Source organism: Callorhinus ursinus, unplaced genomic scaffold (genome assembly GCF_003265705.2).
Source record: "Callorhinus ursinus isolate GAN/ISIS: 27379988/994484 unplaced genomic scaffold, GSC_fseal_2.0 scaffold4, whole genome shotgun sequence".
NCBI classification, from domain to species: Eukaryota; Metazoa; Chordata; class Mammalia; order Carnivora; family Otariidae; genus Callorhinus; species Callorhinus ursinus.
Genome location: NW_027397066.1, coordinates 67,286,481 through 67,303,962, shown reverse-complemented (window position 1 = coordinate 67,303,962; position 17,482 = coordinate 67,286,481). Strand labels below are relative to the sequence as shown.

Below are 17,482 nucleotides of genomic sequence, written 5' to 3'. Positions count from 1 at the left end.
TTTTCTGTTAGTGTCTCTCAGTTATCAAGATGAGAAGTACTTGGGGCGCCTGGGTGGCTCAGTCATTAAGCGTCTGCCTTTGGCTTGGGTCATGATCCCAGGGTGCTGGGATCAAGCCCCACATCGGGCTCCCTGCTCAGCGGGGAGCCTGCTTTTCCCTCTCCCTCTGTCTGCCATTCGCCCTGCTTGTGCTCTCTCTGTCAAATAAATAAATAAAATCCTTAAAAAAAAAAAAAAAGAGAAGTACTGAACTAGAAGTACTGGAGGTGTACTTGTTCTCCTGAGGAAAGCAAATGAGAAAATCAACTCCCTTTTTCATCATTCTATACCCCAGTAGTTCCCCAGGAACTTACAAAATAAGCAATGTTGATTATAAAAGAGGAAGATTTTAATCCCAGATATAAAAACTAATCATGAAATTAACCATGTGTTTATACCTATTTTGAAGCATAAACGGAGTGGAAGAAGAGACATTGTAATCAGCTGTCAGTCAACACTGCAGAGAAACTAAGAGGCATTTATAATTAATAGGCAGAGTTTCATTTTAACAACTAACGTTATTTTTTTTAAAGATTTTTTTAATTTATTTGAGAGACAGTGTGCAGAGAGGCAAGAGAGAACATGAGTGGAGGGGGGAGGGGCAGAGGGAGAGGGAGAAGCAGGCTCTCCACCGAGCAAGGAGCCTGATGTGGGGCTCGATCCCAAGACCCTGAGATCATGACCTGAGCTGAAGGCAGACGCTTAACCCACTGAGCCTCCCAGGCGCCCTAACAACTAACATTTTAACATCTCATTCACTATACTGTTGACCCATTTCTTGGCTGACAGCCCACATTAACTTTGTTGACTTGGACATGACTAATTTGATTAAACAAGAAATCCCACAATAGAGAAACATCTGTAAAACTTCATTGTCAAATGAGCCACTAAATCAATTAAAATGTCAACCTTAATGTTTGGCATTGATGTAGAATATCTTTTATTACAATCCTAAATATTCTCAATAGAGTGATTTCTTTAAAAGTTCTGCTGATGATTTGAAATTGAAAATGTTATGAGCTTCCTAGTATGTGACAAAGCCAACATTCAGCAGGAGTTCCCATTTGTGGAAGAGTTACCACAACTTCCAAAGGGAGAACTGAGAAGGCGCGGATTGACCAGAGGAGCAAATAAGGAAGGTATAGTTTAGGCAGGGAGTGGCAGCAAGGGATTTTGTTTGAATAGGAAAGACAAATTGAATTGGGATTTCTTTTCAGTTGGCCTTCCACTAATTCTATGATTTGAAACAAGTTACCTGAACTCCTTCACCTATAGTTTTCTCATCAGTTTAGTGAGAATTAACAAGACCTTCCTCGTGTAAATAGTTTTGCACAATGGAGCCATTGTTTAATGGTGGTGATTATTGTTGTTATTATTGATAGGTTGTTGTCTATAAGGTAGAAACAAAATGGAGCAGCTTTGTTCTTTTGACTGGGGTTTTCTCTGAGGGGTAGGGCAGACAGAGGAGTGTGTTTAAAAGCAAAACTAACTTCAGAGAAAATAGGAATAGGGCACAAGGTATGTCACCTACTTTGTTAGCGCTATGTGACAAGAAAAATTATCCGAAAAAAAAAATAGTATGTTTTAGGAGCTTCCTAACAGCTTTCTTAAGATGCGAGCCTATCACTTGCCTTCCACCATCACTTCGCAATGCAGAGAAGACCTTAGTCTGACCTGACCTTTTACCTTCTTTCCTGCCACAACCACTCCTTCCTGCTTACTTACTGTTGGCCAGAATTAAGTGCTAAGTCATCTCCTTTCAGAGGTTAGAGTACATAGTTCTATACAAGTCTCCAGTCCAGTCCAAAGTAAAGCTCCCTCCAAAACAGTATTTTCATCAGATTATGAGGCAAAGTTTGAAGGAAGATTCCCTTGTCTCACCTTTACCTTTCCTTAAAGAACAGGCCTTCTCTCCCCCACCCAGTGTTGTCTGCTAACCCTGTTGTTCACAAGCCTTGCCTCACATCCCATCCTTCCCCATATCAGCCACCAAAGACTGGAAATCAAGTTCTGGTCCTTCAAGGGCCTATTTATTAGAAAACTAAGAAAAATTACGCTAACAGTATTGGATACCAAGAGATGAACGCATTAGTCTCTAAGAGCAGTGGTTTGCAAAGGAGTGGACAGAGGTTAGGGCAAGAGACAGGATTTTGCCTTCAGGGGACATTTGGCAATGTGTGGAGACACTGCTGATTGTCACATTAGGGGTGCATTACTATCATCTAGTGGGATACTGCTGAAGATCTTACAACGCATAGGACCTCTCTCCATGACAAAGGATTATTCAACCCAAAATGTCAGTAGTGCTGAGGCTGAGAATCCTACCTCTAAGAGATAATATATATTTTGATTAACAGCTCTTGTTCCATAGGTTTAAGTTTTAATTCCGGGCACTGGTCAGACTCAACAGAGATGTGTTTCAGAGCAGGTAACCATCAATCACACCCTTGAGACAAATATTTCGTTTTTATTTATATAAAACTAGTTCTATGCATCAGACTAGACTCTAGTGGAGCAATTCTTGATATTTTATTTAGTTGGGTTTTTTAAAATTTTTATGCTTAAAATATAAGTGTAACCAAAAACTACGAGTTTAACAAAGAAAAAAGATACCCATTGTCATATTTGCTTCAGATATTCTTTAGAGAAAAAAATTAGAGATACAGTTAAAGCCCATCTCCCCATCCCTTCTCCTCCCTCCTAGAAGATAACCATTAACCTGTGGTATATATCAGTGTCACATACATTATATACTTATCTACATCTATCTACATAATTACATAGTATCTGCTTATAGTAGTAATTTTAAATAAATGTTTTTATACTATACATTTTCTTTTTGCTCAACATTAATATTTGTGTACTTTGTTCTCTTCACATAAATCCAGTTAATTCATTTGAACCAGCTCACATATTAATTTTCCTCCTGATGAGTGACTGCATTGTCCCCACATTTTCACTATTTGTATCCACTTGTAGCAAGTCTCCTAATACATACATGCTGAGAGTTTGAATAGGTTTGATATCTTAGGAGAAGTGGAAGTGAGGGACTATAGACTAAATTTCATGTAATATGAAAATTTCATGTAATAAATTTCATGTAACAAATATCATGGACTATTGCACTTAGAAATACAGACGACTAATCCTATGGTTTACAAACAAATAAAGGATCAAAACTTTGTCTTGCCCAGAGCTGTATTAAGCTGTGAGGATAAAAATTTATGTTATGCTAGTGAATTTTTTTCAGAATCACCTGCTATTAAGTCATTTTTGTTCCAGGAACAAAAACTGTACCCCATATGTCCAGTAAAGCAGTATCAATAAATAAATAAACATATCTGTAGACCATGACTGAATCTCGGTTCAAACAAATCAATTATAAAAACATATTTAAACTGTTAGGGGAATTTATATATGGACTGTGATTAGATGATATTAAAAACTTAAGTTTGAGTTAACTTAATAGCACTGTAGCTATTTTTTAAAATCTTTTTTTTAAAAAATGCATGAAAAGATATGAAATCTTATATTGATTGCCTTGATTATCTTAGCAAAAAATAAGAAGGCACAGATGAATCAAGTGTGGCAAAATCTTGACAAATATTGCCTATATCAGGTTCATTCTAGTATTTCTCTACTTTCGTGTATGTTTGAAAATTGTCATCATCATCATCACCACCCTCAGGCACACGATTTACGAACAGAGGCAGACTAATAAGAGCAGGTAGACATTTGGCAGTGATAAGGAAAATCTCACTCTATACTCCTTCCATATCCCATAACTGGATTATTTTTCTCTCTATAAGTAGCTAGACAAGTTCCAGTATTTTATCAGCAAGACAACCATTAAATGCATTACACTCCATATCCATGAGGACAGCAGATACTAACTTGTATTCAGGGAATTTACACCAACACAATACTACTAAATCAACTTAGTTGATTTAAACAGACTATCAAACACCCCCACCCCCCACCCCCCAGCCTGCCCAGTGGGGTGCCTGGGTGGCCCAGTAGGTTAAGCAGCTGCCTTCGGCTCAGGTCATTATCCCGGGGTCCTGGGATCAAGCCCCCTCATTGCATCGCTTCGGGCTCCTTGCTCAGCAGGGAGTCTGCTTCTCCCTCTCCCTCTGCCTCCCCCCGACCCCCGCTCTCTCTCACACGCTCTCTTCCTCTCTCTCTCAAATAAATAAAATCTGAAAAAAACAAAACAAAAGAGCCTGCCCAAAACAAAATGAGTATTGAAAATGATATTCAAATTTCTGTCACAAAATATTATCCCACATTTTCTATAAATGCAAGAGATTTAATATTGATGCAAACAATGTTGTACCAGTATCAACATGGTTAATCAAGTGTCACAGAAAGAATTCCAAAAGTAAAATCAGAGGGAAATGTTAGGCAGCCTGAATTCTCTCTGAATCGGTGTAACATCAGAAGTTTCACTATAGCATTTTGTCCTCTGTGTGTGTTTGGGTGGAGGAAGAGATGGGGACTGGGGGTAAGACATACAGGGCAAGAGAGAAATTTAGCATGGGGGTTTAATTAACAATAGGCCACGTGACCCCAAATCCCTATGTGTGGTGCCTGCTGGAGTGGGGCAAAGGGGAGGACCTGAGGACGTGGTATGCCTTTCCCATGCAGATATTGCTAAGTCAGGCCAGTGGCACATTCTAGAGGACAGTGCCAAAATGACTGAGCCATGGCTTCTATTTATTTGTATTGTTTGTGACACCTCTAGGACAAGGGCAAACTCGGGCCTTTCTTCCTGCCTGTTGACTTTTGATGCTAAGCATTCAAAATGTCCTAGTAATATAATGCAATTTATAGTGGAACTGATCTCCGGTTCTGAAAATGGCATAATGAATTACATTCATTACAAGTACAATCCTAATTACTAACTAATTGCAGTCTATTGCACAATAGATCCTCGAAATCAGTCCAGTATCCAAGGATGAGGTGGGTGGCTCTTAACAGTCAATGGTCCCTTGCACTATTCACAACAGAGTAAGATAAAAGTTGATAAAATCTCAATCAGACCATGTTCCTGGGTCTGAGGAGATTCACTTGTCCCATGGCTGGAGTGGTGAAGCACATCTGCCTTCAGAAAACAAACTAGGGTAGAGGGTAACTACATTGTCCACTGAAGTTGAATGTTCAGTATAACATAGTTACTTAAAGAGGGGGAGAAAGATTTATCCTCAGTGTTGTAGTAACAATGAGGAAATGCCCTTAAAACTGGAAGAAGGTGCAATAACAGAGCTTCTTAAGGAGATCTTGTGCTCATGAACCTATCTGAAGCTCAATCAATAAAGGAGACCGGGCGCCTGGGTGGCTCAGTTGGTTAAGCGACTGCCTTTGGCTCAGGTCATGATCCTGGAGTCCCAGGATCGAGTCCCACATCGGGCTCCCTGCTCGGCAGGGAGTCTGCTTCTCCCTCTGACCCTATCCCCTCTGATGTGCTCTCTCTCTCTCATTCTCTCTCTCAAATAAATAAATAAAATCTTTAAAAATAAAAAATAAAAAAAATAAAGGAGACCATTTTTTAATAGGAGACCCAGCAGAAGATGGCTGAAGACAGGAGAGAACAATTTAACCACAAAGATAATAGGTTCAGCTTTCAGTTGGCTTATTAATAAAAGCACAAGAGAAATATAATGCAAGAGGGGTTTAACTGGAGAGAGAGACTTTGAGTGTGTCCAAAAATATCCTTCATCAAATAAAAGAGCAGCAGAAGAAATATCTGGTGAAAATAAACATAACTATTTTCCCTGTTTAGCCATTCTCTCCCTCTCAGTTTCCCGAACCTATCATCAGCACTATAGCACTCAGACATCAGCACTATAGCACTCAGACATCTCCAGATCACACCTGCACTTCTGGGACCCTTGGCCTGCCTGTGACCCTTGCGTCAACTTTGACCCACTCAGCATTGACTGGCGCTCTTGTTGGCAGCCATACAGAGACCTGAGGCTCCAGAGGCAGAAGACTGCAGCAGCCGGGCACACAGTGCTCTGTGTGTTTTGTGTTTCATCACCCTCGGCCAGTCTGTCTAGGAGGAAGATATTCCCTCTCTGCTGACTCCAAACACCAGGGTATATCAACAAGGCACACACCCCATACCAGGGCTACCCAGGCAGGATGTAAATCAGGATGGGAGTGGAGGTGCATCCCATGCACAGTTGTGGGATTAACAGAGATGAAAGCAGCATGTATCAGAGACTAAATTAGATCCCACGTTGTCCTTTGCTTATGCACCTACTTGAGCATTTATCACAGTGAGCTGTCGGATACCTTCTCCTCACAGGAACCACAGCTTAATCATCTATAGATATCTCATCAACCTTACAGGTAGCAAAGGCTCAGTAACTGCAATAGTCATTGCCAATTTCACGGCTAAAAGGAAGGACAGCTACTCTGAATGAAAGAAGATAAATTTGGTAGCCTTTAGCCTTATTCTAAACCATTATGATTTATATTTTCTCCTCTTGTTCACTTCCACTCTTTCCTGGAGGTACCATGGAAAAGAGAGATGCATGGCAAAAAAAAAAAAAAAAAATCCAACAAGTGATAATATTCACTTCAGTACAGGCTAAAAAATCTAAACCAATGCTAAGAACACCCTCACCTAGTGATTTTTAATCCTCTTAACCTACCAAATTGGAAAGCCTTGTGCCCTTTTAAATTCACGGCCCAAGACATGCACCACCACCACCCCAATCCATAGGGCTCCATAGAATTTCACTCAAGATCAGTGACAGCCCAAAGTCTCACCAAGCACAACAGAAAACCAGCAATAAAGTTGTTGTCTCCTTAAATCATATGGATACACATTTAAAAATGTACCCAGAAAAATAAAAAATTAGTAGATCTGCTATGTCCAAGAGAAGGTATCTGACAACTGTATAGCCAGAAATATCCAATCTTGGTAAAATGTTACTGGTGCTAATATCTGATGTTCAAGTATACACATAAAGATCTACTAGTTGTTTCAATCATTTGAACATAACAATCCAATTACACAAAATGAGTAGATGTTTTCACTCAAATAGTTTATTTTCAAAATGCGTTGTGGTATACAGTTTCTACAGTTCCTTTCAGACAAGCCTCCAGAAGATAAATTACTCCTAGTGAAGTATTTGACATTTTGATTATCTTTAATCCTAAATTAGATGGGCACAAAATTGTTTCTACATTATTTCTGACAAACAAATAAAGGCTTATTAGTCTTTTAATTAAGTCAAGTGACTTATTTATTCTTAATTTCATAGTCATCCCTTCCATAGAATTCTACTTCCCTATGAACCCCGTGTCTTAAACAATTCTTAAAATTCTTACCCGAAGTAAAAGGGTTTATTGGAACAACGGCAAAGCACTAATAGGCAGAGGCACTAGTGAGCTCAGTTGACTTTAACTCAATTCTAACAAAAATTAACAAGTGTTTTTACTATAGGACTTTTCTGAGCCTTTGTCACTATGTAATATTACCTTCCAAAAGCAAGGTGTCACATGTGGTGATTCCCAAGCTTATTTCATGGGGGGGGGGTAATTATTTATTTCATGCATTACCAATCAGCCTTTAGTAGGAAAGGGTTTATCTTGAGGAACATTTTTGAGAACCACAAATTAGAATAAGGTGCTAATAAAACCTCAAAAATAGGTTTCACTCCACATGTATCACATGACCTCACTGATATGAGGAATTCTTAATCTCAGGAAACAAACTGAGTGTTACTGGAGTGGTTGGGGGTGGGAGGGATGGGATGGCTGGGTGATAGACATTGGGGAGGGTATGTGCTACGGTGAGCGCTGTGAATTGTGCAAGACTGTTGAATCACAGATCTGTACTTCTGAAACAAATAACGCAACATATTTTAAGAAAAAAGGAAAAGAAGAAGATAACAGGAGAGGAAGAAAAGGGGAGTATGTCAGAGGGGGAGACGAACCATGAGAGATGATGGACTCTGAAAAACAAACTGAGGGTTTAGAGGGTAGGGGGGGTGGGGGGATGGGTTAGCCTGGTGATGGGTATTGAGGAGGGCACGTTCTGCTTGGAGCACTGGGTGTTATGAACAAACAATGAATCATGGAACACTGCATCAAAAACTAATGATGTAATATATGGTGATTAACATAACAATAAAAAAAATAAAATAAAAAAAAAATAGGTTTCACTCCAAGATAGTCCAATTAGCATTATTTTCTTAAACCCATTTACTTAAAACCATTAACTACATCTTTAAAACTACAGGCAACCACCTTTAAATGTATGCCTTTAGAATGCCCTATAAGAACACATAGATGAACTAGCACATTATTACCACCTTCACAGTGAAAACTCATTCAAAACTCAGGCAGCTGCTATTCTGCATAAAGAACAAAATTAGGAATGACCCAAGGCCTATAGAATGCACTGCTTTCTATTTCAAGTTCAAACTGGGTAGATGTAAATGTATCCAATTTGGATATCTTGACCATCATAAATGAAAAAGAAGACTTACCAATAGAAGCTGAGTTTTTAAGACCCGACTCCTTTGGGACTCCTTTTTCAATTCGTATTGTGGCCCACTGTTTAAAAACAAGTAGTGTTGTTAATGTAGACTGTTCCATAGACATGATGTAAAATACTCAAACCTTACTTACGCAGAAATGAAATTAAACATTAAGCCCCAGCACTCTCTGAATTCGAGATGCCCTAGTAAACCTCTGAGGTAGGAGTATTCCAAGGCTCAAATACACCCTTATATTCGTCACTGATCATGCTCTAATAAAATAAAATAGGCTTGCAGAAGGAGGCAGTCTACACTTGGGGAGCTGGAAAGGAAGTGGTGAAATCGCTAACCAAAGACACCACCTGGCCACCTGGTCACTTGCCTCTATTGAGATACACAGGGAAAATGTTATTATGAGAAACCACAGCTTTGTGAGAACTTAAGAACAGGAAAAATCAATTCCCATTTTTGTTTTCAATGTACGTAGGAGTATAAAGAAATATATCAAGATGTGATTTGTTATTTTCTTCTTTACACTTTTCCTATGCATTTCCAAAATTATCTACCATTAACATCAGAGTTCAAAAACCACAAGTGAACTTTGTTGACAGCATCCCAGAAAATCCCAATGGCTATTTTTCCAGTTTAGAAAAGGAATGATTAAAATACTATTTTGATGATTACAATTCCAGAAGCTAACATTGTCTAGACTGATCGGAGAGGAAGTGGGAAATTAGAGGTAAAAGGCATTGAGATCATTATAATTAGGACTTAAGTGCCCTTGAAGGAGCAAAAAGAATTTATCAAAATTGTAGTGGCCTAAAACAGGTATTGCTAGGCTCACAAGGAATTAAACAGATTTTTAAAAATTCAAATAAATAAGACAATGAAGGATAGAGACTAAATGACCTAAAACATATACCTGAAGGTCAAGGAGAAGGGCATGATCTGACTACATCAGGACCCCACACAACATCCCAAAGAGCCAAGTAGGAACATGCTATTTGCACTTACAGAACAGCCTATAAATAGAGACTTAATCTTCCTGGCTTCAAGTGGCGAGTCACAAATGATAAGACTCAATCTTAATCTGATTGTGCCTTTTTCCTTCCTTGCTGATTTAATGCAGGCATTCTCAAACTCCTCAAACTCTAGACATACCTCTCATCTCTTCTCAATAGAGGTAAAGGTTTATTTCCATAGTTTTTCACTTTAAAGTTTTACTACCTATTGTCATTTATAATCAGACCAAAGAGAGAATTAAAATAAAATTTTGTCAATAACTGAACATTTGTTATCTTGAAGCTCACTTTTTTCTTGTGGCCAGGTGATTTTATATTTTATAGAAATGGCAATTACCTTAGATTAGGACAATTATTCCATGCTTATGGGATGGGAAAAAAAATGATATTTTGAGGTTGTTATGGGCTGAATTGTGTCTCCCCCCAAAATTCGTATGTGGAAGCCCTAACTCCCCAGTACCTCAGAATGTGACTGCATTTGGAGTCAGGGCCTTTTTAAAAAGGTGACAAAGTTAAAATGAGGCCTTTAGGGTGGGCCCTAATCCAACAAGACTGGTGTCCTTCTAAGAAGAGGAAATTTAACACAGAGAGACACCAGATTTGTACACAGAGAGGAAAGATCATATGAGGACACAGCAAGAAGGCAGCCATCTGCAAGCCAAAGAGGCCCCAGAAGAAACCAAACCTGCCAACACCTTCATTTGGGACTTCAGCCTCCAGAACTGTGAGAAAATAAATTTCTATCATCTAAGGCCCCCAGTCTGTGGTATTTTGTTATGACGGCCCTAGCAAACTGATACAGGGGCGTGCCTCATACAGCATGATGTGCTACAAAGAGCTCCATGTTCTGTCACCAGACAAGTGTCAGAATGCATAACCTCTCCTGGAATGGCAACTCCAAAGGTCTGTCCTACAAAATGCAGTTACAGTGTCCAAGACTAGCAAAGTTTCAGGTTGGAGGAGAAGTCATTTAATGCCAAAGGAAATTTGTACTAGAGAACCATTTTCTTCTGTGGGCTTACTCCCAAGAAAAGGTGAAAAGCACCTAGGCTTTGCAGCCGGAGGCGTATGCGTATGAATTGCGGGTCTGCACTTCCTGGCCGGGTTCATCTCAGGAGAGATTTTTCACCTCTTGGGACTTCGGTTTCATCATCCCTAAACCAGCGACAGTATCAAGATAAAAGATGAAAGACGGTATTCCATCCAATGACTGCCACACAATAGGCCACAAAGTAGAAAATGTTGGCTTCCTCCTCCCTCTTCACACCCATAATTTATTTAGCTTCCAAAATGATCACTTTTTTCCAGACCACCAGTGCATCGTCCAATAAACAGCTATGTCTCTTCTACCATGCCAACTGATCAGGTAGGTCCAAAGACAGAGGTGGGGAATATCTCTTCAGAAGTTCTAAGCCTCTTCCAGAGGTTATCTCAGAAAACATCTGCCTCCACAAACCACGAAAAATGCAGTTCTGTCCACAAGAAGATCCTGAAGTATGACGGTGGCTTCTAAAAATCCCCATTGTTACTCCCATCTCACTTCCCCCTACAAGGACAAGTTGAAGGATACCTCCCATTAGGTTCTCACTCGCCTTTACCTTAAAAATCCTCTTGGGAAGCAAAAAGTAGCTGTCTCTAATTCACACACACACACACACACACACACACACACACACACACAAAGGGTTAAGTCTGATTTTAAGGTATCTTCCTTTTTATTCATATATTCATTTATTTATTTTTTAAGTAGGCGCCACACTGGGTGTGGTTTCATGACCCTGAGATCAAGACTCACACTGGGCTTGAACTCACAGTCCTGAGATCAAGAGCTGAGCTGAGATCAAGAGTTGGATGCTTAACTGACTAAGCCACCCAGGCACCCCTAGGTCTGAGTTTTAAAGCTTAAATCAAAAGCTTGCAAAAATATGACATTGTCACCTAGATAATTACAACTTTCGGCTTTTACGCTAAAAAGACATTTAAAAATTAACTAAAAAGAGAAAAGGAGAGGATGAAAATCATACAAAAATTCAAATATTAGGTTTATCCAAATAACAGCAGGCCACCATCTGTAGCATAAAAAAAGTTTCATGACAGACCTGTCATCTTGGCAGAGTGAGAACTCAGCATCTAGATTCAGATTAAAATCCCAATTCTAGGGGCGCCTGGGTGGCTCAGTCGTTAAGCGTCTGCCTTTGGCTCGGGTCATGTTCCCAGGGTCCTGGGATCGAGTCCTGCATTGAGCCCTGCATCGAGCCCCGCATCGAGCCCCGCATCGAGCCCCGCATCCGGCTCCCTGCTCCGCGGGAGGCCTGCTTCTCCCTCTCCCACTCCCCCTGCTTGTGTTCCCTCTCTCGCTGTGTCTCTATCAAATAAATAAAATCTTTTAAAAAATAAATTAATTAAATAAAATAAAATCCCAATTCTGCCACTAACAGCTGTATACCACTCTCTGGACAAATTAACTCTGTGACTCTCTATTCCCCGACCTAAGAGTGGGAGTAATATGGCCTCTGTCAGAGAGTTGTGAAATTAAGCACATTGACTGGGTAGCTTTTCTTTATTATTACTTTCTGTCATAAACAGCCATGGCCTTCTAGCACGTTTATTGTATTTCCAACACCAGGAATAATACCTAAGTATTATATTAACATGACATCTATTGACATGCCTTTTAAAAAAAGATGAAAAACTAATTGGTGGATGGAGGAAAGTGTAAAGGGAAAGAATAATAATTAAAATAAAACATTTTTTTAAAGAGTTTATTTATTTTATTTGAGAGAGAGAGAGAATGAGAGATAGAGAGCATGAGAGGGAAGAGGGTCAGAGGGAGAAACAGACTCCCCGCTGAGCAGGGAGCCTGATGTGGGACTCGATCCCGGGACTCCAGGATCATGACCTGAGCCGAAGGCAGTCGCTTAACCAACTGAGCCGCCCAGGTGCCCCGAGAATAATAATTAAAATAAAAGACAAGAATAGTCTGCTCTGAGTATATATGCTAACTCATTAAAGATCTGAAGGTAGGTTAAATCTTAGCCACATAGGAACAAAAGCAAAAAAAACAAAAAACAAGACCAAAGAATATTCCAATTCAAACTCCACTGAGACTGGAGCATCGCCTGTGTATCAGTGCTCTCCTTGACCTCTCCTCACTGACCCGTGCAGTAACTCTCTGAGGCATACTCCTCTACAGCCATGTTGAAACTTAAGTGACCTACAGAAGGTCACAGGGCCAGAAATTCAAAGGAACCTGTCCATGCTTCCAGCTTATTCCTCAAAAGCAGAGGGAAAAATTAGTCTATTAACATTCATTATCTTGTCAATTGCCTGTGTTATCTGGTTAGATTAGATAATTTACATACCACTGCCCTACCTTCTTCTCTACCGATCCTATATTTATATTCTCTTCCCATCTTTATTTCCCTGTATACATGAGCCTTAGGCCAATGCATAGCAATCCTTCACCACCCTCACCCCCATCAGCTTCTGTGGTTGAAAACGGCATTTTTTAATCTTAAATCCGTCCATGTTCCTGTTTGGGATAAACATGAAAACTTCACACACACACACACACACACACACACACACACACACACACACACACCCTCCCTCCCAGAGATTCCAATACGTATATCCTACCATTCAAATGCACTACCCTCTACATGTCCCCACCCCAAAGTTTTACTTTTCATTGTTTGAATTCCTAAAACAATTTTCCCAATATAAAGTTGTAATAATGCTGTATATACTCCTTAGAAATCATGACATACCCCTGGAAAATCACCAGTTTAGAGAAACAAACAAATCCGGTGAAAACTAAAAGCTAAGGAATAATGAGTAACAGAAGGACTGGGCCTCGCACAGAATCGACAAAAAGGCAGGGTATTTGTCCAGGACTAAAAATGTCCTAATACTAAACAACCAGCACAATTTTTAAAGGAATTATCCCTACAGTCAGGAAAAGCAATCCACTGTACTTCCTAACTGAAATGTCTGTGAAACATCTAAGGCTGTTCTAGCTTAAGGACAAGAAGAAGCCCTGGGTCACCATTTCCCTCTTCTGTGCCTAAAGCAGACATCACTATGGGATCACAGCTCCTTCCTGAGGAGCCCTGCTGCTCCCAAACACAGGCGCTCCATTCAGCGACAAGTCAGAGTTGGCCCACAAAATGATCCCCAAAACAATGGGGATCATCACTCTGACCCAATAACTTACTCTAAGCAAAGAGGGTAGTTCCTTAGGCTGCCATCTATCCGGTTTCCAAGTAAGTGGTCTATCTCCCAGTAACAAGCAGCACATCTCTAAAGTCTCTTCAACTCTAGATGGACAAAAAATTAGAACTTCAGGCCCTACCTAACTGAAGACCAGATCCTGAACTGGATACATCCCCTCCAAGTATAGTAGTTATTTGCCAGGCTGACAGCAACTAGCTGGTCGCCCTCCTTGACATCTCTTTAGTTGTACCTTTAATTATTAAAGCAAGACATACTGGTGTCAGCCACTGGAAGCCAGTGTGTGGGATTTACCTTTACTCCAATCTAACTTGGGGTATAAAATCCGAAAGACTCTGCTATACAAGGGAACAACTCAATCATTTCAGAATTCTGAGAAAGAGTTCTGAACACCAGCCAAAGAGGATCATCTGCAATGGGGAGAGTATTGGAAGAAGATCTAGCAGTAAGAGGCAGCCTAAGAAATCCACAGCGCAGCATGACCAAGTTCAGAGTATGAAGTCAATAGGAAAGGTTAAAAACTGCACAGTATCTCCCAGGCAGAAACAACAGAACTTTTAAAACATGAGGGCTGAAGATGAAGAATCAAACATAACTTCTAAGACTAGACAGAAAAATAGCCACAAAAATAAAGTAAAAATCTGGGGCAAAACAGGAGATTAGCAGGTAGAAGAGAGTTGCAGGAGGTTAGTAGGTGAGAGATTAGCAGGTAATCTCCACGCGGGAGAGTAGCAGGTTAGAGATGTGTATCTGAGAGCCACCCCACTCACTGAGGGAGAAAAAAGCCAGGTCCTGGGGGTAGACCGGAGATAAGGGCAGAAAAATGAGAACCTGCATTAGACAGTCCTGTAGAAGTTAGAGAAAAAAAGGATGCTAGAGTCTAAATAATAATATTATTCATTTAATTAATAGTAGCAAACACTGTTTAGCACCTAACACCTACAGGCACCCTTCTAAAATGCTTGACATGTTAACCCATTAAACAACCCTATAGGGGTGCCTGGGTGGCTCAGTCAGTTAAGCCTCAGGTCCTGATCTCAGGGTCCTGGGATGGAGGCCCAGCCTCAGGCTCCCTGATCAGTGCGGAGTCCGCTTCTCCCTCTGCCCCTCCCCCTGCTCATGCTCTCGCTCTCGCTCTCTCTCTCTCTCTCTCTCTCTCTCTCTCATTCTCTCAAATAAATAAAAGCTTTAAAAAAATAACCTATGGAAATAGGTGTTATATAATTATTCCTATTTTATAGATAAGGAAAATAAAGCACAAGAAGTAGGTGAATTCCCTAAGGTCACAAAATGAGAAGCAGAGCTGATTTTGGAAACAAATCTAAGCAAATCTGTATCCAGGGTCTGTAGTCCTCATCACTAGACTATAGGTCCTCTCCTCGGTTAAGACTCCTGTCTCCACTTAATTCAAGCAAACCACTGAACTTCTCTGAGTCTCTGTTTCCCTGCCCGGAAAAAGGGGATAACACTGGCCCTCCCTACATTTCCAAGGCTTTGGGGAGCATCTGATGAAACAGCAGAGGGGAAAGCCCTCTGTGATTTGATTAAGCTCTGTGCGAGGGTGAGCGGCTCCCCTGCTCACCAGGCTCACCTCCATCTAACACGTTTCTTTGCAGAATTTGGAAGCAGGAGTGCAGGGAGAACGGAGGTTAAAGAATACACATTTTCAATGACATTTCAAGTGCTTTTGGTTAGATAAAATTTCCATGACTCCATTAAAATATAATCAGATTTCTCTCTACTGCCCGGCAATTGGTTTCTTATCTTGAGCATGAACTGGAACATGATGCCTTTCTGGACAGCATGCCTTAGTACACGAAAGGACCTCTGAAACCTGGGGCTATAAAAACTAAGGGGAGTGAAGGGACAGCTGCACTACATAATGGATATTAAGAAATCTGTAATATAAAAGACGGCTGCCTTGTTATTCTAATCAGTAATAATAATAATAACAATAAAGCAGTGGGTGAAGGTGGTTCTGTTTCCAACTAGGGGAACAACAGGTGGTCCCGTGGTCTCAACCCGGATCCCTCCACTCTGCGGGAGTAGCCAAGATGCTGTCTTCGCGTGACTGCAGGGGACAAACTGAAACGCGCACCCCTCGGGACCGCTGACCTTCCAAGACGGTCCCCTCGCCTCAACTCGGCTCTCAGCAGCTCTACTCGAGGCCACCACTGCCCCGGGGTCTCTCTCCATAAAAGCCCTTAAAGGTGTTGGGGCGCCGCACCCCTCCCCCGGTACTCACCTCTAAAGTTTTCACCAAGATCTTCATGTAGATCTCGGAGATGCCCAAAGACACCCCGAAGGCCGAAGGCAGGAGGATGAGGCCGAGCACCAGCGTCAGCCAGGTGGAAAGGACCTTCCCGGCCAGTTCTGCGCCCTCCATGGCTGGGCGCACCTTCTCGGAAGGGGTCCACGGAGGAGGTCCGAGCGCGACAGCTGTCCCTGTCCCCAGGCAGTCGGGCAGTAGCTCCGGGAGCAGAGGCGCGGAGCCGGGCTCCGGAGAGTCGGCGCCGCCGCCTCCTCGCACTCACCTCTGCAGGGAAAGAGGAAAGGAAGGAAAAAACTTTCAGAACAACGGCAATTTCCTTCCTTCCCTTTCGGGCTCCTCCCGGCTCGGCCGGTTAACTATTTCTCCGCTGGAGGCCCAGGCCAGCGCCGAAGCCACCGCAGCGGGCGCAGACCTGGTCGCGCCGGCCGGACGACAGGAGCCGGGGTGAGCGAAGTGACACCGCGGCGCGGCCAGGAGGGCAGCGCAGCCGGGAACGCGCCCCACCCTAGTGCCTAATTTCCTCTGGGTGGCGACTGCGACGACTCAACGGCTGATTCACCCAGGCCCTCCCGGAGCGCGGATCCCTGCGGACTCACCGCACCACTGCACACCCGCCGCGGGCGGAACTGGCGCCAGGCCGAGCACAGCGCCGGGACGAGCTGCGCTCCTGCGCCCGGCGCCCTATTTCTGCGCCCTGCTCTCGCCCCACCTCCCCCGCCACCCAACAGGGAGCTTCCAGGTTGGATCAGCACCGCCAGCGCCGCAGCCCCCCGCCACGCCCCGGCGGCCTCCCTTCTCCCCCGCGCCCCGCCTCCCCCAGCACGCCCAGCCAAGGTCCTTTAGGGAGCAGAGCTTTCTGCAAAATGTTAGCATTTCTTCACCCCAAAATGAACTACTGACGTATCCGGGACGCTTGAGAGGGTCAAGTTTGTATGGCTGTAAAACCACCTCTTTAGAAGGGCTTTCAGGGAGAGGGAAAGGCACAGAGCGCCGCTGAGCTGCTGTTTGCGCCGCTTCCAAGTCTCCCACGCCTCCTTCCCCTCTCTCAGCTGAGCAGCTGTGGGGCTCTCTCTTGCTCATCGGGAGAGGGAAAAGCTCTCTCCCGGGGGAGCCTACCCCACTCAGCCGCCATGTCCCCGGCACAGGAATCCTTCGGCTGAGGGTCGCTCTCTTCCTGGGGGAAGATTCCAACCACGGCTGGCCCTAACCGCTCATCCAACACTCTCAGCGCACGGAAGCTGCAGACAAATGCCAGGCTGGCTCAAATCTTCACCAAGCTGCCACGCGCCTCCCGGACATTCAGTACGCCCCCCCTGCCCCCCGAACTGCTGCCGTGCTAGCCCTTACTAGAACAGTGAAGGGCAAAACCCTCTATGGCTATTTGCGACCTGATCTGTTCTTAAGAATGAACGTAAGATGGG

At 42.6% G+C, this 17,482-nt stretch overlaps 1 protein-coding gene across 2 annotated transcripts in view; it reads right to left on the bottom strand.

Annotated features, from left to right (window-relative positions):
• Window positions 1-16,786, bottom strand: part of GPAT3 (glycerol-3-phosphate acyltransferase 3) — a 67,178-nt gene extending 50,392 nt beyond the window's left edge. The window contains exons 1-3 of one of the 2 annotated variants that reach the window (XM_025887470.2): window positions 16,658-16,786; window positions 16,035-16,325; window positions 8,544-8,610 (exon numbers count right to left, since the gene is read on the bottom strand). In XM_025887470.2, the coding sequence (XP_025743255.1) occupies window positions 8,544-8,610; window positions 16,035-16,175 (208 nt within the window). In that variant the 5' untranslated portion in view covers window positions 16,176-16,325; window positions 16,658-16,786. Of the gene's footprint in view, window positions 1-8,543; window positions 8,611-16,034; window positions 16,326-16,473; window positions 16,569-16,657 lie in introns of those variants that run through there. The other variant, XM_025887469.2, reaches the window with a different exon arrangement.
• Window positions 16,787-17,482: the final 696 nt, after the last annotated feature.